We start from the raw sequence: 22,242 nt of genomic DNA, 5'->3' as shown, positions 1-22,242 counted from the left end.
AAATGGCCCCTTTTGTAAATATATATATATATATACCCTCCTTCTCATCCTTATCATCGTATCACCTGCTCTCACTAGCACAATGGCCATTAGTGACTTCTTCTTTGCCTTCATCATAATGTTGCTGCTGCCTGAGCCCTCGGCCGCCATTACCAGGCATTACAAGTTCGATGTACGTTCGATTAGCTTCGTACATTCCATTTGTTTTGTTAGCGTAAAAAGTGTTAATCTGCGATGAATTTGGTGCCGCAGATAAGGTTGCAGAACGTGACGCGGCTATGCCGGACTAGAACCATCCCGACGGTGAACGGGGAGTTCCCGGGGCCACGGATCGTCGTGAGAGAGGGCGATCGGCTTATCGTGAGGGTGGTTAACCACATCAAGAACAACGTCACCTTCCACTGGTATTTTTTGAATTCCTCGGCATTGTAGTATATACGTATATATGTGTGACATTTGTATGGATCATTAATTGCATGTGAGAATACTAAATGTGTGGGCATGCATGCATGCAGGCATGGAGTTAGACAACTAAGAAGTGGATGGGCTGATGGGCCATCATACGTGACCCAATGCCCGATCCAAATGGGTCAGAGTTATGTGTACAATTTCACAATTGTGGGGCAGAGAGGGACTCTATGGTGGCATGCTCATGCCTCTTGGCTAAGGGTCACTCTTTATGGTCCCCTCATAATCCTCCCTAAAATTGGAGACAGCTACCCATTTCCCCAACCATACAAAGAAGTCCCTATCCTCTTTGGTAATTATATACATATCTCACGTTGGCATGTTACTTAGTTGAGGCTAATTATAATTAATTAACTTGGGTATATATATATATATATATACAGGAGAGTGGTTTAATGCAGATCCAGAGGCTGTGATTGCCCAAGCTCTTCAAACTGGTGGAGGCCCAAATGTTTCTGATGCTTATACTATCAATGGCTTGCCTGGTCCTTTTTACAACTGCTCAGCAAAAGGTATATATCTTACTAAGTAGTCATGTCGTTTCCAGCCTCTTATTTACGTACAAATATAAATCTCTTTGATGTACACTTTGTCAGACACGTTTAAGCTAAAGGTGAAGCCAGGAAGGACGTATCTACTTCGCCTCATCAACGCTGCACTCAACGACGAGCTCTTCTTCGGCATCGCCAACCACACCCTCACAGTCGTCGAAACCGATGCCAGCTACGTCAAACCCTTCTCCACCACCACCCTCCTCATCTCCCCCGGCCAAACCACTAACGTCCTCCTCTCCACAAACCCTAACTCCCCCAACTCCACCTTCCTCATGTCCACCACCCCTTACACCACCGGCCAAGGCACCTTCGACAACACCTCCACCGCCGCCGTCCTCGACTACCACAAACTATACAACTCAAAAATGCCATTGTTAAAGCCAACCTTGCCGTCCTTCAACAACACGGCAGCTGTGACAAACTTTACCAGCAACCTACGTAGCTTGGATAGTGTCAGTTTCCCGGCCAACGTGCCGAGACACATCGATCGGCGGTTCTTCTTCACTGTCGGGCTCGGCACGAGCCCGTGCCCGGCGAACCAGACGTGTCAAGGACCCAATGGGACCAAGTTCGCCGCATCGGTTAACAATATCTCATTTGTGTTACCTAATAGCACGGCTATGTTGCAAGCTCATTATTTCTGGCAGACTAAGGGGGTCTATACTACTAACTTTCCAGATTACCCCCTCTTTCCTTTTAATTACACGGGGAATCCTCCGAATAATACGTTTGTGAGCTTTGGGAGTAGGGTAGTAGTGCTGGATTTTAATACTAGCGTGGAGCTTGTGATGCAGGATACTAGTATACAAGGGGCTGAGAGCCATCCATTACACTTGCATGGGTATAACTTTTACGTGGTTGGGCAAGGATTTGGCAACTATGACTGGGAGGAGGACCCCGCCCGGTTCAACCTGGTTGACCCGGTGGAGAGGAACACGGTGCAGGTGCCGTCCGCCGGCTGGGTGGCCGTCCGGTTCCTTGCAGATAATCCTGGTAAGTTATCCAACCTTGATTATCGACAGTTTCACTATTGACTTATGGCCCACTCTCTATTGGAGTGGGTCATCCTTGGTCGTCTGACTGAGAGATCCACGTGCTGACGTGGCTTTACAGGTGTTTGGCTTATGCATTGCCATCTGGACGTGCATTTGAGCTGGGGTTTGACTATGGTGTGGGTGGTCAACGACGGGGAGCTCCCGAACCAGAAGCTGTCTCCTCCACCGTCCGATCTCCCAAAGTGTTGAAGTTGACTACATCGAGCAGTCAAAAACTATTTCAATCCCTTCCCAAGCTTGGGTTTTGTTGTGCTTCTTGCCGGAGAAACTTTTGGATGTCCATGACTTCTTTTATCCCCTTTGTTTTCGATTTTGCTTTATCGCTCCATGTTGTGTTCCCCATGAATAAAAGTTAATGTGTTGAATAAATTTACCATCTGCATGTTATCTTACTCAGCAGATTATTATACTAATTAAGACAAATTAGGAATTAGTACCTCATAAATTAAAGAATAAGGTAGCATGCATGTGCTTAATTATCCCTCTCTCTCTCTCTCCAATAAAAACAAGAAAATTAGATCTAACTAATGATTACTTAGTCTCCTTAATAATTCCATAAACAAACAGAAAGGTTAAAATCACTGTCTGCAGTACATCTTGCCATTGCTAATTGCTATAGTTTTGGATAAGACTTCATATCCCAGTTGATCAAATAAACTGAACACAGGAGAAAGAAGACAAACATGGAACAGCAGCATAAGGCGGTGTGCTGCAAAATAGCTCGCGTCATTTTGTCTCAGAAGTGGAGACTAAAAGATGGAATCGAATGCATATCAACATATGAATGATATTTGATACGAATAATAAATAGTTTTTCCTTTTGGCATTTCCAAATCGTCTCTGATCATTCTCCAGCAGCATTCACATGGCGGATGGAGTTTGTGTCTGAGGTAGTCAACTGCAGCACTCCAAAGACCTGTGTATCTTGGCCAAAATCTTTGACTGGTCAACTACTTTACGAACTAGATATGTCGGTTCCTTTTCTTTTTAATAAATATTTCTCAAGTGGGTGGCTTTCCATGCATATTATAGATGTCTTTTTTTTTCATCTATGAAAATCGACTACTCTAATTTTCTAGAGCCCGGAATAAAAAAATAGTAATATTCGGATAAAATAATTTTCATTTCAATAATAAAAATTATATTTTATATAAATTTCAAATTAGTATTTACTTGGAAAGGAATGGATAAGTGATGTAAGAAAAATATAGAATAGGATATGATTTGGGTGGGATAGTTGGGATAATTATGACCAAATTGACTTTACTGCTTTTTTCCTAGATTAATGTAAATAAATATATTTGTTATTTCTTTTTATTTTAGAAAAATAGAAGGTGGGTTTTTAAATATATATATAAATTATAATTTATTTACAACTATGTACTTTTGTGAGGAAGTTTTATTTTACCACCTTCTATTTTTTTCTTATACTTAAAAGAATTTACATTTAACACTTAAGTTTTAATAAAATTATAGCTTACACCATATATTTTTTTTACTATTTATAAATCGAATCATATGATTTAGTAAATATGTGCAAAAAATAATTTATGTTAGATTTGAATTAATATCGTAAGAATATTTTATTAAGTAGAGACATTTTAATTTTAAAATAATTAAAACACCCTTAGTATGACAACTAACAAATCTAACATCATAGTATTTTTTGCCCATATGTACTAAATTCTAGAGCTCAATTTATGAATAATAAAATATAGCATATAATTTATAATTTTATTAAAAAATAATGTGTTATATACATATTTCTATGTATTTAACACTAGTTCTTCCACCCTTCCAAGTAGACATTTCTTTTCCTAAATTTTATTTTCTTTAAAAGAATCTCTTTAATAGTTTCTTTTTTTAAAAAAATAGACTAAGAAAGGTATAGGGTTACGAGTAACTTAATCATGATAATGTTAAACTACTCATGGAGTTCTATAGCTGAATCTTCCATGTCTTGACGTAACACTGTCGAATCGATCGAGCACTTGTCATGGGCTATAAGTCGACAAAGTCTCTGAGTGGACGAATGACCACAACAACATAAAACTAAAAACAAAACAAGAAAATACAAGTGGTAGATTGTTGTGGTTTCTTTTATTAATCATAATGCAAAGAACAAAGACATACAAGTTATTTCGAAAATAAACAAGAAGAGGACAGGTGAGAGCAAAATAAATACTATCAAACAAGTGGCGTTTCCATTTTGCAAATTAAGATCAGAGTTATTCCCTTGGCACTGCACCCGCGTTAATTAGGCTTCTCTTAAAATACTTTATATATTAGTGGACATTTATCATTCAACCTATGCATTATATATATAGATTAGTTAATATAACTATAGATATAAAATAGCTTTACTAACTTAAGATAAAAATAAATGAAGAACTATATTTTAAAAGCTAAAGAAAGAAACGTTTTAGGTCTTGTTGATAAAAGTATTTTATATTAAAGACAATGGACTAAGCGAGGAAATGGATCTTTGGATTCTTGGTACGTTCACACCCATTAGATGTGGGCCTCGGAAAGCGTGCATGAATCTGATCTCGGTGCATGCTCGTAGTCGTTGCCGTGTGTGAGTTGGTGTCTTCCCGAAACGTGATCGACGGCCGTCATGTCGTTTTAATGGAGCCCAAACTGATTTGGCTTAATCTCTTACTATTAATATTTTAGCATCCACTACCCTTTATTAACGGCTGTTAGTTATCAGGTTATCTTGGACTTGTCCATTTTGGGGTTTGCATGTTGACCGACCCACGCCATGCATGATCGACTCCTGGTCATGCCCATGCCCATGGGGAACATGGCTTCGTTGGACGTCACACCAACGGTGCATGCATGTTGTACATTAATTACTCCCTCTGCTCAACGTTCATACCTTGCGATTATATATATATATATATATATATATATATTCCACTAAACCTAGTTTTTTCGAAGATCACTTAGATTTTTTATTATTTTTCTTTTTCGTTTTACCTGAGGATATATAAAGGGTAATAACGTCATTTTCGTCTCTCGGATATCAAAATCGCCATCCGGCATCCAGTAGAGAAAGCTCATCAGCTATCATTTGGAGCTCTCGACCCGATGGAAGCCGACGAAGTTTGCCAACCCGGCGGGGGCGAGTGAGTGGGTTCCACCCCGAGACTCGGAGGTATCCGCCTCTCCCATCCGCTGCGACCCCGTGGAACAGCGAACAACACCATCGCGCGAAGCACCCACGCCGGTTGGGATAGCGGCAAAAGGGCGGTCGTAGTCGTATAAAATCCCGCTGTTGTATTTGACTATGCCACATAGGATGGCAGTGAAAAGGTGGTACTCCGTGATTGGGTGAAGGGGGACAGGGTGGCATCCGCCATCTCGAGGTGCAGTTTTGGCATGTACAAAGCTCTACCAGTGCTACAGTAGTTGCCTTTGCAAAAAGCTGACCCAAAAATCTACACTACCCTTTAGGCCGACCTGCTTGTTTTATCCACCCACTACTCTCAACCTGTCCACTGTACAACAACACTGTGTATAAGTTTACAGAGCGTATAATAGTTAGTAGTTAAGGTTAATTACTCCTAGACTCATAAACTATTGAATTAAATATTCCAAATATCTCATCTACCAAATTTGCTTTTCTATTCATGACGTTAAGGTGGAGCAGAGCAATGTGTCACAATATGAACTCCAAATATCATATGCGAAAAAAAGTAATAATTCATAAAATCTAAGTGTAGTTATTTTTAATAGTTATTTAATCTATATCAATTATCTTATTATTTTATATTTGTAAACATGTCTAACTAACCGATAGTTATCATATAATGATATAAATGTATAATTAAATTAACCATATACGTGTAATGATAGTATTGCTTTGTGTAAATTAATCTGAGATAAGCAAAAATACCTTTATATAATATATATAACATATATATGTGCGTATTAATTAGAGTGGATGAATGTTCTACGAATATCTTTTCCTTAAATTTATGGATAAATATATAATTATAATAACACACATACTTAATTAAGTTAATTTTGTGAGAGTATCATTGCTCACCTTTAGGTACAAAAAAAAAATGTATTTTTTATATAAATTTTGTCAGCAGAAATGTCAGATGAAATATAATTCAGAGTACTTTCGAAATTATAAAAATAATTATAACCTAGTGGTCAAGTAATAAATCACTATATTGTCAGGCAAAATAAAAATATACGATGTTTTATATATATATATATATATCTATCTATCTCTCTATCTCTCTAGATGCTTGTGTCCGTACAGTCTATTCCATTTTAAGTTAAAGGTATTGGGTGGCTCAAAAGTTTCTTTTTTCACCCCCCCAACCTCGGCAGTGGAGAACACCCAACTTGAGATCTTACTGTTGTTACTATTCCGAATCTTTGAATAGATAAGACTCAAAGGTTGCCTTTTATTTATTTATTTTTGTATACCCACGCCTGCAAAGGTGGATATTTGCGTCACAGTCCGTATATATATATATATATATGTATACATATACATATAACGTACCATGAGGTGATTTCACCGAGGGATAAAAGAATCTGTAACCGTACCATAAGTATGCAGAATATAACAATTTATTAGGGTTGTACATGCAAAATATATTCACTTAGTAGAAGTCTAAAACAATTAAGCGAAAGGGCCCCTGGTGCTGACCTCGGGAAAAGGTTGGTAATAAAATATCCACTGCTAATTTCCCTACCACATAATAAGTAATCAAAAAAAGGGCCCAACTCGATTCCCACTTCCTGAGTTCCCCCCCCCCCCCCCCCCCCCCCCCCTCCCTGCCACCCTAAATAAATACCCCAAAGCCTCCGCCACTGTCCTCCCCTCCTCCTCCTCCTACTCCTGGATAGATCTTTCTTGTGGTTCGTATCTTTTGTTTTTCCATCTCTTGACATGGAGCTCTTCATGGAGGAGAAGTGGAAGCTGGCGAAGAAGGGGAGCGGAAATGGGAGAAACGGAGGGGGTTTCTTGAAAAGTTCGTCGGGGTTAGGGGCGGAAGGGAAGGAGGGGAGGAGGAGCATGGTGAGGTCCTTCTCGAGCAGGTGTGCGAGCTTGGTGAAGGAGCAAAGGGCGAGAGTTTATATCGTGCGCCGGTGTGTGACGATGCTCATTTGTTGGCGAGATTACCCCTGAGAGGCCCATCTCCTTCCCTATTGGGCCGGCCCATTTCATAGGACCTCTCTCTCTCTCTCTCTCTCTCTCTCTCTCTACTCTCTCTTTTTGGGTGTACATATACCTTTTTATGGTAGTCGTTTGTTTGAATGTAAGATGCTGCTATGGATGGAAGGAAGAGAGATTTTGGGACAAATTATGTTAAATTTATGGGTGCTTAGTTTATTTGGTTTTGAAGCTCTTTTGTTCTTCTAATTTTTGGAGGGTGGGAAGAGGAGGGTTTACGTTACGTTTGTTGGTCAAAAGTTTGGTGGTTTGGTGTCACGAGGTGACGCAGGGAGAGTTACTTCCAAAAGGACACCTGTTTCATGGGGGGTAGTTGTCTCGTTTCCAAACCCTAATTTTGGAGTCGGTTATGTTTCTTTTAGTTTAATTATTTTTAAAAAGTTGTTTGTCTGAGTTCAGAATCGGAGGAATAGGTAACAGCCAGTTGGTATCAGACACTATCCCAGAGAGTTTTGTTTTTTTTAGACATTATAAAGTAAAAGACATGGTCGAAAGTATATAATTTTGATGAACTGCTCTACCTTTTATATCCCATGGTGACAGTCGAGGTGTTAATTTCTTATCCGACACAATTATTGAAAACGTTAAAATGGTTTCGATGAACTTTGCACCCTGTCTATATTTTTATTATTTATAAATAGAACCCTATATTTTATTAAATATGTGTAAAAAAAGATATATATTTTTTTTGGTTAGATGAACATAATCAAATCTTTCCATTCATTTAATTATACTTAGTAGTTATATATAAAAAAAAATTACCCAAGCTATACCCGAAATATTAAACCCACATAAGCGAAGCTTTACCCAACTTAAAATGCCAAATCCCTAGATTGGTTACTCGTGCTATCTTTCCTTCTCTCCTGGTTGGATCTCCGGTTGGTGGTGCTTTACATTGCCTTTGGTTTTGTGGAAGTTCTCTTCTCTTCTTTGATTTCTCTGGTAAATCTATTAGGTTTATTTCTTATGAGACTTATGCTGCTTGATCTTGTTCTTTAATTCATACAAAGAAGAACAAATTTTAGTAATTTTAGTAGGAAAAAAAAGGGGAAGTAATAGCATTTTAGGAAGGAAAAAAGGGGAAGTAATAGCATCACCTGAATTGTTGTCCAATTTCTAGATAGATCGTCCACTTTTATGAAGGGAAAAAAACAAACAAACAAACAAACAAACAAACTATATAAGACCTTTAAAATGTCCACTTTGTAAGTTGAATGTTTTAACTTTTGGTTAATAATATATCACTCGACTGACATGATCAATTATAAGCACTTTGTGGATCGTTTTGTTTTAATTCTAGAGAAAAGAAAGATGGTAACATAGTTATTTAACGTTTTATATATAAAGGTAGGAGATTACAGATAGTATTACGAAATATAAATGAGGATAATGGTTGGGGAGCTCTAGATGTAATTAACCAAAGATACTCCTATCGTATAAAGATCACTATATAATCTAGCTTATTTAATTAGCCTTTCCTCATTTCCTGTTAAATTCTATTAAATAAGCTTCTTACAAACAGTTTTATGGACACGTTTGATATCATTAAATAAGAGTCTTCTTGGTTCACGGCCATAATTAGTCCACAACAATTCATGAAGCAGTCCATTTGACCACAAAGTATATGCAAAAAATTCAACAGTATTGCATCACTCGTACCATCAGCATTGTGTCATAATTCATCTATTTGATGCAAATTAAGAGAAGGGGAAATAAATACAATCCAACTATCCAAGTTGTTCACATACATGCATGCACTGGGGATTAAACTTTTGCACTTTGCTGGCTTGGCTATTTCTTTGCAGTGGTCTGGTGGAGTTATGACAACAATAAAGGCTGGTGATGAGGACGGCAATGGCCAAAAGAAGGCGAATAGTTTAGTCCAACTACATGAGAATAAACGAAGAAGAGGTCGGGGGATCGTTGTGGATGCAATGCAATTTGAATGGCGATGGTGACGTATCACAGTAAGCAATGTCGGATATGGAGCTGATCTATGTGGTGGAAGCTTTTAGATTTCTAAACGCTGCTCATAAGTAATGAAGAAATTTTCAGAACCTCTCATTTCGTTCCTTAACAAATGCACCTAGTATAGAGATTATAACATGCACGTATATTTTGGATCGATGACAAAGAAGATATAGATGGCATTGCTGTCTCTATATTATGGTAGGTGGATGCAGACTGGGGGATTTATCTACAACATGCTATCGAATAAGCTTAAGCATTGCCGTAGTAGATAATGGAATGCCATATGAACTGCGAACGAGGAGACCAGAGTTAGCATTCTTTGATATGAAGGCAGATTCGGAAAAATTGACGCTAATCCTAATCTAGGAGATAAAAGCCTACTACAAATACTTGATAGAATGCAAATAACTAGAAATTAAACCCACAGGTTAATACTATGGATCATTTTCCCTAAGATCAAATAAATCACTAATTAATATAGCAATTATAAGAATTACTTCCAGTGGTTGATCAATTGATCCGAGTGACCTTGAGATTAGACAACCTCTTGTAGTGACCCTTGAGTTTAAACAATCCCTTTCAGTGATCTTTGAGATAGTAACTCCCTCCAACGATAAATCTTAATAGCAACGATCCACTGGAAATCTCTAATGAATCTTATTCCTTTAAAATCTTCTAATCGCTAGGAATGTTTCAAACAAAACTCTTTTACAGCTCTAATTATCTTCTATGAACGGTTACCCATGACCTAGAGTTGTTTGGTTTATATAAGTGTAGTGTGTAAATAAATCCAAAAATTACTTTACCTCAAACTAAATTTCTACCTTCTCAGCTAGTGCATTCAAATGCCCAAACACCCAAAGACTTTTTCTCATACTACTCTCCATACGCCATAAAACCATTCAAACACTTCAAAGATGATACACTCTCTTATTCGTTTTCATTAATCTAGAAGACATCTTTGCCTCATTCCAACTCTCGTAAATATATATAAGAACTCAAGTTTTCTGTAGTCATTCTCTTACAAAGAAAGTTCTAAATGCATCCATATAAATTTTTTGTACACGAATTGCCAATATAAATATCGAAATGAAGAATTCTTATCCTAACACCTGCGTGGAGTTATCTATCCTGCAAAACAGTTCAAGTAAGGATTGACACAAGACAAGATTATAAATCAGAATGGAACAGAAAGAAACATAGGATAAATCAGGAGCATTCTCGTTGTTCATTTGTTCCATATATCAACATAAATTACTATCATACCCACAGCTCATTAATCCCATTGATAATAACACTTGCCTATGAAATAAAAGGTACAAATTCTGGAGATTTTCCTTATTGTTTCCCTAAAAAAGAGATTAGTATAGGATGTTTCGCTGGTTATGCCATCATCTGTGTCTATCAAATAAATATTTGGTCCATCTAATCTCCTCAAAAACAAACATCCTGTGGTAGATTTCGTGCCTCCTTTCCTTACCCACAAGGCATCAAGCTAACCACAACAGAGAAATAAATTGAAAAGGAACACTAAATGGCTGCATCTGGTCAGTAAACTTTCAGATACTCTAAATAAAGAAGATAAATCACAATTGATACATCAAGATGAAAAATTAAGTCCTGATGAGTGATAAATGGCCTGTCTCTGTTCTAGATAGAAAGATTTATGAAGAACAATAGGAATATGACCAATTATACTGTCTTCTAATCATACTGTATTATTACTAATGCATCATCACAAAGAGAAAAGCATGAAGACTAGGTTAACTGTTACCTTACCCAACCAATTCACACATATAAGAATGGAAATGCAGAGACAGAAGTTGAAGAGCAAATCCAAGCAAGATTGTTCACATAGTACTCCTAATTGCAAAAAGTATCAAAGCTAAATGAGTATATCTCTTTATAGAAGCAACCTTTTAGCTCCTTTCACTTCAAAAATACTTTTTTTTTTCTATTCTAAAATACAAACTTTTATTTCAAAAGTAATTATTACACTTTTATTTCAGAACACAAATGAATATAGAAATAGTATTTCATATAATAAAAGCCTCATTTTAGAAATAATAAATATGAATTCCTATTCTAGAATTGTCATTATTTCTAAAATGAAAGAGTCCTTAAAATTGCAATGATGGTAAGATCTACTTGTGAGACATTAAGGAAGAGAATAGCAGGATTGCATATTACGTGATATTTGAAGAAACTAAAATAGACCAAGATAGTAAGGAATTATGAAATAAGATTCGACATACTGAAAGTTCCTGTTTAATGGAACGCATGGAAAATTTCTGCTAAAATATTTGCCATTCTGGCAAGATTAGAGAAACTAGGAAACGTGCATTAATTGCTAATATGCATTACAATTTAAAATAAGGCCTCCGTTGCAAAAATAAATCGAAGCAAACGAAAGGAGAAGAAAGTATATACTGGATAAGAAGAAGAGCACCAAGCAAAATTGACTAAATAAATCTCAGCTAGTATCTTAATCCACATCTAAAGCTATCAACTCTATAACAAGTTGGGGCAAGAAACCAAAAAAGTTTCGACCACAGGAATGGCAAACTAACATAAAATCAGCAAGGAGATTTACAACTTGCAGCAGTAAAATCATCAAAATTCGTACCTTTCGCTTCGCCTTTTGAGCAAGAGCCACTAATTTGATCAGATCGAACACTGTCAAATAGTATAAGAACACGATTGCCATCGTCGCATAGCCTCGATTAGGTGCTCGATCTTGGAGTTAGGGTTTTGGTTGGTAAGACGAGCCGACGAGGAGAAGTTTGGAACGAGAGTTGGATCGAGGGGCATCTCAGGAAATATAAATTTGGCGCCAGATAACGGAGGCGCCGGCGGGGTTAAAACGACGAAGCAAATGTATATGATATCAATTTTGGTTAATTACATTTTTACAACACCCCCTCGAGAATAAAAAATTGCACACATCCCCTGAATTATTTAAATATATCATTAAAACCTCTCCATTAGAATTTCGTTAGAAAATTTATTAAAAAAATTGACTAAATAATAAGATGGACAAAATTACTCTTACTTTCTCTTCCCATCCTATGTTAGTAAGTGAATTTAAAAGAAATATAAGAGATCAATTTAGAGTATAATATTTGGGAAATTGTTATAGAGGACACTAAAACAGAATATGAAGGGATCCGGAAAGGAGATGGAGCAATTTTATCATTTATAAAGTTGGTTAAGATTATTTCTAGCAGAATTTATAATTAAATTTTGACATAGGGCCTGGTGACACATTTAAACAGTTTAAGGGGGGCGTATACGCACGATTTTTTGGGGGCAATATTCGATGGGGTCAAGAAGTATTTAGTTGTAATTAGCATTATAAATTTGAATAAAAAAATAGTTTATCCCTTGTTGTTACACCTGATTTTAACTTACCCTTATATATATTTTAAACTTAAATATTTAGCCCTCTTGCAGAGAAATTGCTGATGCTAGCTAAGTTATTCTAATATAATTGCGTTTTGTGTTACTCCCTAATCGCGATTCTCTACACCATCACTATTATCGATATTTTTTTCCTAGAGTTGGTAGCTATATTTTCGATGACCAAAAAAGTTATGGGTTTAACTCCAACATCAAATAATATTATAGAGAAATTGTTTGATGGTTTAGTGGCTTGACTCAATTCGGTTAATGGCTCAGCAGTGTAGTTAGATTAGAGGAACAGCTCGACAGCGCAAAGGTTTGGAGCAAGTCTCAGCGGAGCTTAGTTCGGAACAATTATTCAATAACGCATATAGTTTGAAACTTAGACGAAGCAGCTAAAAGCTCGGTGAGACCTAAGTGTCTTTGTATTTAGGAAAAGTTGATCTTTTATTCAGTCCATATCTAACTTTCGAGTTCATAAATGAATTAAAAAAAAATTCTTTAGCTAGTAGAGAGGAGAGGCATTTTGCACTCTCGGATAAGATACTTCCATTCTCTCCCTAGTTTTCTTCCTCCTCACTTCCTTTTCATTTCTTTCACGTTCTCCTTTTTCTCCTTTTCCATTTCTCTTCCTCTTTCTCTTCCCTTGTTCTTTGTCATCATCGGCCCGTGTCGCCGAGCCTTATCGATCCCCTGTCTTCCTCTACGCCACCATTCCCCTTCTGGTCGTCGTAGCCGAATCGACAGTGGTCTTGTTAGATCCAACGAAATGCTTTTTATTTTTCTATTCTTCAGTTGTTTTTATTTTGTGAAGGCTTATTTATTAGGCTAGTACGAATCTGTTGTGATTACGACAGAATCACAGCAAGGATAATCTTTTCTTCCGCTGTAGCGTGATGGGAGCTCGTTCAAGCCAAACTAGAATGAATGATATCTTCTAGGGGCTATCTGTTAAAAATAATCCTCTTGTTGTCTAAACTAAATTTTAATCATTAATTAAAATGTGATCAAACTTAATTACCCCTACAAAATATAATTTGATAATAATAGGAATAGTTTTATCATAGTAAAATATACGGACGTTCGTGATGATAGAGTAGTTTGATTATTTGTATAATTAGTTTTCACTAAAAGAATCTAAATTTGAATTACACGATAATTAAGTACTTAAATTTGAAGTATAATGTGTGGATTAAAATTGGAAAAAACTATAAGGGCGAACTATAATGTACCAAATTAATCTACTAATTATAATCTTCTGTAATAACATAGTTAGTTTATAAATTAAAAAAAGTTCCAAATCTTTTTGTAAAATTACATAAATATCTTAGCCAAATATATGCATTAATTAAGGAATAAGATGTAACATCTAACCTTCTATCACTCAACTAATCCAAAGCGTGCCTTAGCTTTCTATCATATATCAATCAGCATGTCCTATTAAGATGCACATCAAATATTACAGCGGATAAATTATAGATTTATAAGTAGTGGAATTGATGATTCGGATTACTATATCCAGCAAACAGATAGTGACTGATAAGAACGTGACCCAAATCCAGTCAATTTATGAGGACGGCTAGATAAAGTGACTCCTACTAGTAGGACAAACCGAAAACGCGTTTCTAGAAGAAGCAACCAAAGTGTTGGGATTTCATGAATAGCAAGCATCGCTCGTGAACGCTGAGACTGAATAAAAAGGCACAAATTATTTTAGAATTATTCGCAAATAGGTTCAAAATCTTGAACAACCTTCGTGTAAAAACTTTGTACGAACTTCACATGTCCTGAATACTTGGAGCTACTCAGCCAAGATGGTTGAACCAACTTAGTACGAATTTTGGCACATTTTGTAACTACGGTTAAATAATACAATAATTTACAATCTAAACTATATACATAAACTCTCATTTATATATATATATATATATATAGAGAGAGAGAGAGAGAGAGAGAGAGAGAGAGAGAGAGCAGATAAAAATAAAAAAGGAAAAAGGAAAACAAGAACCCAAACCACTAGTATTATAAAACCAGACCCAATCTCTGGCTCGCAACATCGCACCGGATCGCCGCAAATCCGACCCGATTATTCTCGATATCGTATTCGACCCACACGTTTTGCTGGTGATGATGCCCGATAACGTACGCGGATATCGGAACCATATCAGAGTTCCCGAACGTAAAGCACCACACGTTGTCCCTCCCTCTCCTCTCCCCGGATAACTTATACAACAGCCTATCCCCGGATACCGTCACCTCCGCCCCTTCGAACTGTAGAACAACGGGAGGTAACCTCGGCAACGGCTTACTTTCCGGTATCCTGAAGCAGAGGTCGAACGCCCCCTGGAACACGAAGTCGGGCTCGTCCAGGATTGTGAGGATTTCTCTCGTCTGGCGTAAAAATTCGAACTTGAGAGCTTTGTAGGCGTCTCCGAGGAGGAAGGTGAATTGGGTCCCCGAATCTATCATGGTTTGCCCTGCTCCGGTGTGGTCGGGGACGAAGGTGGACTTGGGTAGTGGGAGCGGAGTAGAGGAGACGCGAATGCCTTGCAATTGGACGGAGTAGGCGATGGAGTCGAAGTACGGGAGTGGAGTCGAGAGGCGAACGAGGGGTGTGTAGTTTAGGGGGAGGAAGGGGAGATCCGAGTGGCCGAGGAGGAGGAGGCCGGAGGAGTCCCGGTCAGAGATGCAGTAGGAGAACCGACGCGTGGCGGTTTGGGAGACGAAGGAGAGGTGTCCCCTGTTCATACCCAGTAACCCCGACGGGGCGGCGCCGCCGTCGGAGGAGTCGAAGGTGGAATCCATGCATCCGAAGAAGGTCTGGAAGGGCGGGGACTCGCCCATGCGGAAGAGATCGGCGGAGAGCGCGCCGTCTGACGAGGACGCGTCGGCGTAGGAGAGCGACACGTGACAAAGGTGGGAGGTCGGGTCGCAGGTGGCCGGTATCGCGAGGTCGCGGGTCTGCGAGCGGCAAGCTGGGGAAGAGCAATGGATGGTAGAGAAGGAAGTGGAGGAATTGGGTCGGAAGTACTGTGGGGAATTGGAGGTCCCCGGAGAGTGGCCGGGATTGCAATGGAGCCACGAGAGCTCACTTCCGGTGTCGAGCACCATGGAGACGTTCTGGGGCGGGGTGCCCACCGAGAGGGAGACGGTGAGGGAGACGTTGTGGTGGAAAAGGAGCTTGTTCGTCGGCCTTGGGATGGATAAAGATGACACCTCTTGGCTTCTCAGAGGAAAAAGAAGAGGCTTGGGCTTTGTAATTGCAGTATGAATAGTAGTTCTTATAGCACTACAAGTTATTGCGAAGCAGAGGAGTAGAAGAACGAAGAAAGAAGTGGAGAAGAAGGCCATGGTGGGATGAATTTAATTTCTTTTGGAGTAGTGACTACTGGGAGATGGAATTTTACATCCATTATTTATAGGGTAGAAGAGAGAAGTGGAGATGGAGTTTGGAAGGAGGCAGGGGAGGTGTCACTTGTCTTCTTGACTACGAAGTAGATGCTGTCGTTTAGTAGACGTGCGGAAAGGAAGAGGAAAATAATGGAAAACCTTTTGCTTTTTCTCCTCGAGGAATGGAATAGAATGGAAAGCTCCTGTAGACTGTATTCCATTATTAGCTTCTACTTTGGCTGCTTGGCAGAGAGGAAAGATGGTAGGGTTAGCCATGAATTATTTAGTTAGTCACAGTACTTTCTCAAAAGAGAAGTCTTTATTTACACCTAGCTACGTATTCAGGGGTATGATTGCTTATGAATTATATATTATTTTGAATTCATGAAACTTAACAGCGGTGATTATAAAGCCTATTTGACTCTTGTGTCTTAAGACGGTTGGTCCATCCTATTTAGCACACTAAATATATGTCCTTGTAATCAATTAACTTTGTCTTTGTCATTTAATGGATTTTTAGTATCTTTCTTTGACTCCTGCAATCATCCTCGTCGGCAAATATCCGATGGACATTAAGGCAATCGTGCGGCAGCTGTGCAGACGTCGATGGAACAGCACACAGCCTTCCCTCCAATCTTTAGCATGACACGGAAGAGGAATTAATAGTATTAGGTACTAATGCTATTTTCACAATTATTCTAATAATAACTGTGTCACAGGAGAGGAATCGCGGGTTGGCTGGAAGGATGCAATTGTTAAGCCTATCCATGCTCATCCAAAACTAATGATATTTTATTGGCACTAATAGTTTCTGCCATTAATAAACAGTAACGATAACTATATTACTATATAATTTGGTCTAAACTATGAAAGAGTTTAGTACTTAAGTTTGAAGTAAAACTATAAGCTATGAGTAATTAACAACCTTACAATCTAATTCATCACTAGATATTTCCAGCTTATATCTGTAAAAGAGATTATGAAATACAAAGGTTTTGCAGAGGAATATGCTATTGTAATTATTAAACAAATATTATAATCCTTGAGACACATCATGGCAGATAATTTCATTGTCCTTATTAAGGCACCTATTCTTTTTAAAAATGAAAATACTACTCATAAATATCTTAATCGAATGAAATGGAGCAGTTGTTATTGTTTTGACTTTGCTCAAATGATTGGACCCATCCACAGATGAGAATGGGGCAGCACCTACTCGTCCATTTCACAAGTCGCATCAATCCATGCATGTATCTAAGTTTCTCATGCCATTCGCATGCTTTGGAACACCTCATCATTGCATCCATGGAGTCGGCAATGATTGCACTAAAGAAGAGGAGAAGAATGGGCCATTGTCTTTGGGGAAATCTTTTTTCTCACTAGTCTTGGGGATGGATGGGTCTCATCACCCGATAGCCAAACTACTCGATTACATTTGTACTTGATTTGCTACACGTGTGACAGGCATGTGTAGTAGATTGTTGTAGCAGTTGGCATTCTCTAAATTAAATTATATATTAAAGTATGAAACAAACAGATGTCAAGATGGCCGAGTTGGTCTAAGGCGCCAGTTTCAGGTACTGGTCCGAAAGGGCATGGGTTCGAATCCCATTCTTGACAAAAATTTTCATTTGGGTTAACTAAAAAGATGTTTCTTTTTTCTGCCCAATTTTTAACCAAATTCTTCTGTGTATAAGTGTTTATGACTCTACGCTTTACAAAAGATTAATAACCCTATGACAATCCTATACAAATAAGGTTGGATATTCTGAAACACCATACTTTTAATTATCTAAAAAGTATGGGTGGAAATTTTATATTTTGTGGAACAATAGGATTATTATAATTTACTATACTTTTATTTTTTAATTAAGTTTGGTTAAAAAAATTTAATGATTTCATATTAGCCAAAATTATATGAGGGCAAAATTTCTTAGAATAAGTTTTATTTTAGACATAACACGTAAATTAATTGTGGGTTTCTCGAACTCATTGGAATTAAATAATTTTTCACTGTACTTTTCAGAAGGTTCCATTTTTCTCATGCATAAATGTTCATACTCGCAATAATTTGATCTAGGAGACCAGTATAATTATCACATTGAAATTAGAAACAAAAACGGGCACTGAATTGCAAAATTACTACTAAATTTTAGTAGTAATAATTCATAACTTACCTGGTTATTGGTTGGGCCCGGCAACGATGTTGGGCCGAGGGCAAAGGTCTAATTAAGAATATGGTAAATTATAAATTACCCCCTGTAGTTATGCCTAAAATAAAACTATCTCTGATCATTTGTAACACTTTATCTGATTTAGAGTAATATGAAACTGTTAACTTTTACATCCAAACTAACAAAGAAAATATTAAAAAATAAATAAAATATTAGTGAAAATTTTCTCATCATAATAAATTTTTAAATGTCAGAAATGCCCTTTTCATTTATTAGATTTACTTATCCATATTCTTCAAATTTAAACTAATTGCACTTTCAACGTCTTTTATCTTCTCCAATCTAAGATTATAAATCTTAAATCTTAGTTAATTTAATTTTTACAATATACTACCCTTTAAATATATGATTATGGAAAAAAATATTAAATCTTCTTAAGAATATAAGTATAAGATTCATATTTATTTAAACAACTGGATTATGGTAATTTATACATCTTTTGTTAATTTAGATGAAAAAGTTAAGTGTTTTCACATTAGTCTAAACAATATGGGAGTAAAGTAATACAAATAAAAATTTAAGGTTAGTTTAATTTTAGGCATAACTGAAGGGGACAATTTATAATTTACCATTAAGAATAATAAGTGAGGAAAATGGATGAAAAGTATCAAGAATTTTACATTATAATCCAATATTTAATGTATGCTACATGCTTATTGAGCAAATGAAATAATGCCTCCTCTTTCTATCGTCAACTTTTATAACCTTTAGATTTGATATTTGTGTGTACACCCCTCTAGTTTTCTTTTTTATAGATGCACTTCAGAGATAACTAACTATTAAAATTTTATTAATTCACTAGTAAAAGGACATATATACTATAATCTTGTCTGTGTATCCGCCCAAAACCATAGGTTTAATTTTGAGGGGATATACCCAAAAAAATACCATTTTAGCTTTAGAATTATCAGCAGTTCAAATATAATGGCCTGTTTTTTTTAAAAAACTTTTAGCAGTGAGAAACATTGGGACCCTCAGTTTAGGCTTGACTGACCCAATTCTGGACCCAAATTGCAAATGGGTCTCTGCCTCATGCCAGTAACCATGTCCCCTCTTATAAGGCTATAAACTGCCATCCCTTTCCTCCTTGGATGCTTTTTGTCTCCAAAGTGCAGTTTTAAATGACTGCATATCAGGAGTAAAACAATCATTTCTCCTTTAATTTATGTCATTATCCTAACTCTCATTTTGATGTTTAATTGGCAATTATCATTGCTCTGTGAAATGTTGTTGGGCCCTTTACACCAGAAACCAAAAATAACATTTAATCTGATTAGGTTTGCAAAGTAAACCTATGAACAAAAGTCGACCAGCATTAAAGTAGAATGCCATATGCTAGCTCACATATCACATATGGCTTTTAAAAGGAGAAAAGAATAAATACTCCACCTGGAAATAGAACTAAGATTTGCTTTAAGGATGTGGTGAGGGGATGGGCACTTGAAAAGATGACCAGACAAATTGCTGAGGGAATCAAGAAAGCATTGTTAGGAAAGGTGAAAAAAAGAAATCATCAATCCAATGGGGGCAGCATAAATCTTTTCAACAATGATCAGCAGAGTTGAAGCAAAAGCCAATTCATTCTCTACTAGATTTGCTTCCTTGGCAGAGTTAATGGAGATCAACTGCATCCATATCTCATAAAAATGCAAACAAGCAGCAAAAGGCCAACCACCTTTGATGTTAAGAATTATTTCTATCAAGTGAATGCAAACTTGCAAAGGGCAGAGGATGGAATTAGCATTCCAAACTGAAAAGTAGCAAATATGATCCAAAAGATTATCAGAGAAAGAGTGAGAGAGATCAAATAGGAAGCAGTAACTCATAACAATTGCAGTAGTTATAGTACATAACAACATGTACCCAATTAAACTCCAAGGAGTATTTAAACAACTACAGTTTTTTCCTTTCTTCTGCAAGGAAGAGCAATAAGAATGAGATTGGCATCAAGTAGTGCAGTAACCTTCTCCAGAGATTGTCTATGTACAGTAAAGTGAGCAACATTAATTAAGCAGCTCTAGTTTATCTTCTCCAAATCATCTTCTGCTCTTCTTAGATAGCAGCAACGAACAAAGATGCTAATAGAGTAAAAAGTTTCTTGTACCATTATCGGATCTTGCTACCGCCGGCGGCGCCAACTCCTCGATGCGTGGCCACTGGTAATAGGCGAAGAATGCCGCATTCGGGAGAAGAATGCGAAGAAATTGTGAATTGCTCGGCCGATTCCGCCTCTCTCCCTCGCCCGGCTCCCTCTTGTAGGCCAGGAGATCCTCCTCGGCGAACCGCCGGCGTTGAATGCGCCGTCCATCTCGGTGTAGACAACCGGGATCTCGCGCTCCCCTGCCCGCCTCCCGCCGGAGAACCTCCCCACCGCGAACCCGCCTCCCGGGAGCCTCCAGATCGTGAGGCCCACCGCGCCGCCGCCGCCATGCTCGTCGCCGCCGCCGTCCAATTCCGACCCATCTCTATTCCGCGCCGCGTCGCTGGGCAGCTCGTGGCGGCACACCGGGCACGAATTCCGGAGCGAGAGCCACGGCAAGATGCAATCTTGGTGGTAGATGTGTTTGCAGGGCATCTCCCTAGCCTCGGCCCCGAGGTCGAAGGCCTCCTTGCACACAGCGCAGTGGGCCTCGGCGCTGACATGGCCGGCAGCAATCTCGACGGTGGGCATGGACTCGATCGCGGCCTTCGAGGCCGGCGGGCGGTCGAACGGGACCCCGGATCCGAACCCGTTGGCCTCGATCTGGGCGAGTTGGTCGAGGAGGCGGTCGAAGCCGGAGCCCATGAGGAAGTCTGACATGGGAGATGGGAGAGGGCGGAGGCCGGACCCGGATCCGTCGTCGTAGTAGAGGCCGAAGGCGGAGCCTTCCGGATCAGGATCCGACCCTGTGGGGCGGCGGAGGACGATGACCGGGTTGAAGGGGGAGCGGTCGCGCCGGCGGTGGCGGCGATGGCGTGATTCGGAGGCTGTGGGGATAGGGAGGGGAGTGGAATCGACGGCTTCGAGGAAGCCGCCGTCGCAGTTAGGGCAGACGATGGAGTCTTCGGGCCGAACCCTAACGAAGCGGGTGCAAGCGTGGCACCAGTAGGAAGACGACGTCGCCATTTAACGAACTGGAGATCGATCTCAAGATCCAATTTTAAAAAGAGCAATATGGCAAGATTTCTTCAGCTCGGAAGTCCCCCAAAATCCAATCTTCGATACAATAGCACTAGAATTTCTCAATCCCTCTTCAGTTGCAAGACTAAAAATCGGAATGTTTCCACTACAAACCCCCGCAAAATCCAATCTTTGATCGGGAGAAAGAAAAAAAAAAAAAAACCACGAAGAAATGTCCAAAATTGGCAGGCGAAATAAGCAAGAAGAGGGCTCAAAGGGAAAGAAAACTTTGGATACCTTTCTTGGTCTCCACACCATATATTACCGTCTCGGAGATCGATGACGACTGCGAAGCCCAAGGAGGCCGTGAGGGGGCGAGTAAAAGTCACCGGGTGGTGACCCGACCCAGCTCAAGCAAGTGGACAATTGGGTTGGAACTTGGAACAGAAGAGAGTTGGATGGAGGTAAGCTACAAAGGAAGAAGTGAAAGCAAAGGTGAGGGTGGTTTTAACTTCTTTTTTTAAGCCCCCCGAGGAAGCTTCGCCGCTGTGATAACCTACGTAACTGCAGACGCCGTCTACTCAACGGCGTTTTGACGACATGACGTTGACTTGACTTCTGTTAGTCAACAACGACGGCCTATTAATTACAATATTTTAACTTGGTGTCACGCGCTAACTCGATCATGGAAATTACAAGATGATATATATAGAGAGAGAGAGAGAGAGAGGGGATGGTCCTCTTTCTATAATTTAATTTTCCGTGATTTTCATTGTTGATCAATTCAATTGTATCATTAGATGTGCGCAAATTATTAATATCATATATTTCACTGTTGATGTGCATTAAATATTGCATTTTTATA

The 22,242-nt window shown here is 38.6% G+C and overlaps 3 protein-coding genes, 1 long non-coding RNA gene and 1 other non-coding gene across 5 annotated transcripts; 2 read left to right on the top strand and 3 right to left on the bottom strand.

The window, feature by feature from the left end:
• The first annotated feature begins 64 nt into the window (after positions 1-64).
• On the top strand, positions 65-2,453 carry LOC140761227 (laccase-2-like). The gene is made up of 6 exons (XM_073098481.1): positions 65-172; positions 253-404; positions 516-760; positions 852-980; positions 1,065-2,015; positions 2,136-2,453. The coding sequence occupies exons 1-6, from the start codon at positions 83-85 to the stop codon at positions 2,264-2,266; spliced, it is 1,698 nt and encodes a 565-aa protein (XP_072954582.1). The 5' UTR covers positions 65-82; the 3' UTR covers positions 2,267-2,453.
• A 7,716-nt stretch (positions 2,454-10,169) lies between these two features.
• LOC140761348 (uncharacterized) lies at positions 10,170-12,109 on the bottom strand. Its single transcript, XR_012104564.1, has 2 exons — positions 11,878-12,109; positions 10,170-10,382 (listed from the first exon to the last, which is right to left on the bottom strand). It is a non-coding gene; the product is annotated as an uncharacterized lncRNA (long non-coding RNA).
• Positions 12,110-14,463: 2,354 nt separating this feature from the next.
• On the bottom strand, positions 14,464-16,423 carry LOC140760782 (aspartic proteinase PCS1-like). The gene has a single exon (XM_073097789.1). The coding sequence runs from the start codon at positions 16,002-16,004 to the stop codon at positions 14,676-14,678; it is 1,329 nt and encodes a 442-aa protein (XP_072953890.1). The 5' UTR covers positions 16,005-16,423; the 3' UTR covers positions 14,464-14,675.
• A 1,159-nt stretch (positions 16,424-17,582) lies between these two features.
• Positions 17,583-17,663, top strand: TRNAL-CAG (transfer RNA leucine (anticodon CAG)). Its single transcript has one exon. It is a non-coding gene; the product is annotated as a tRNA-Leu (tRNA).
• Positions 17,664-20,080: 2,417 nt separating this feature from the next.
• Positions 20,081-21,855, bottom strand: LOC140761138 (E3 ubiquitin-protein ligase RDUF2-like). The gene has a single exon (XM_073098338.1). The coding sequence runs from the start codon at positions 21,381-21,383 to the stop codon at positions 20,397-20,399; it is 987 nt and encodes a 328-aa protein (XP_072954439.1). The 5' UTR covers positions 21,384-21,855; the 3' UTR covers positions 20,081-20,396.
• Positions 21,856-22,242: the final 387 nt, after the last annotated feature.

The sequence above is a fragment of the Typha angustifolia genome, chromosome 6, assembly GCF_048772165.1.
Source record: "Typha angustifolia cultivar Huaian chromosome 6, ASM4877216v1, whole genome shotgun sequence".
Taxonomy (NCBI): domain Eukaryota; kingdom Viridiplantae; phylum Streptophyta; class Magnoliopsida; order Poales; family Typhaceae; genus Typha; species Typha angustifolia.
Note: the sequence above shows the minus strand (reverse complement) of the source record. Positions and strands in the feature narration are given on the sequence as shown.

What these genes read in the sequence shown, in the direction of transcription:
- LOC140761227 (XM_073098481.1), top strand. Translation starts at nt 83, where the DNA reads ATGGCCATTAGTGACTTCTTCTTTGCCTTCATCATAATGTTGCTGCTG. An exon ending in AACAACGTCACCTTCCACTG is followed by an intron (nt 405 to 515) that starts GTATTTTTTGAA and finishes GCATGCATGCAG; the next exon opens with GCATGGAGTTAGACAACTAA. An exon ending in GTTCCTTGCAGATAATCCTG is followed by an intron (nt 2,016 to 2,135) that starts GTAAGTTATCCA and finishes GTGGCTTTACAG; the next exon opens with GTGTTTGGCTTATGCATTGC.
- LOC140760782 (XM_073097789.1), bottom strand. Translation starts at nt 16,004, where the DNA reads ATGGCCTTCTTCTCCACTTCTTTCTTCGTTCTTCTACTCCTCTGCTTC.
- LOC140761138 (XM_073098338.1), bottom strand. Translation starts at nt 21,383, where the DNA reads ATGGCGACGTCGTCTTCCTACTGGTGCCACGCTTGCACCCGCTTCGTT.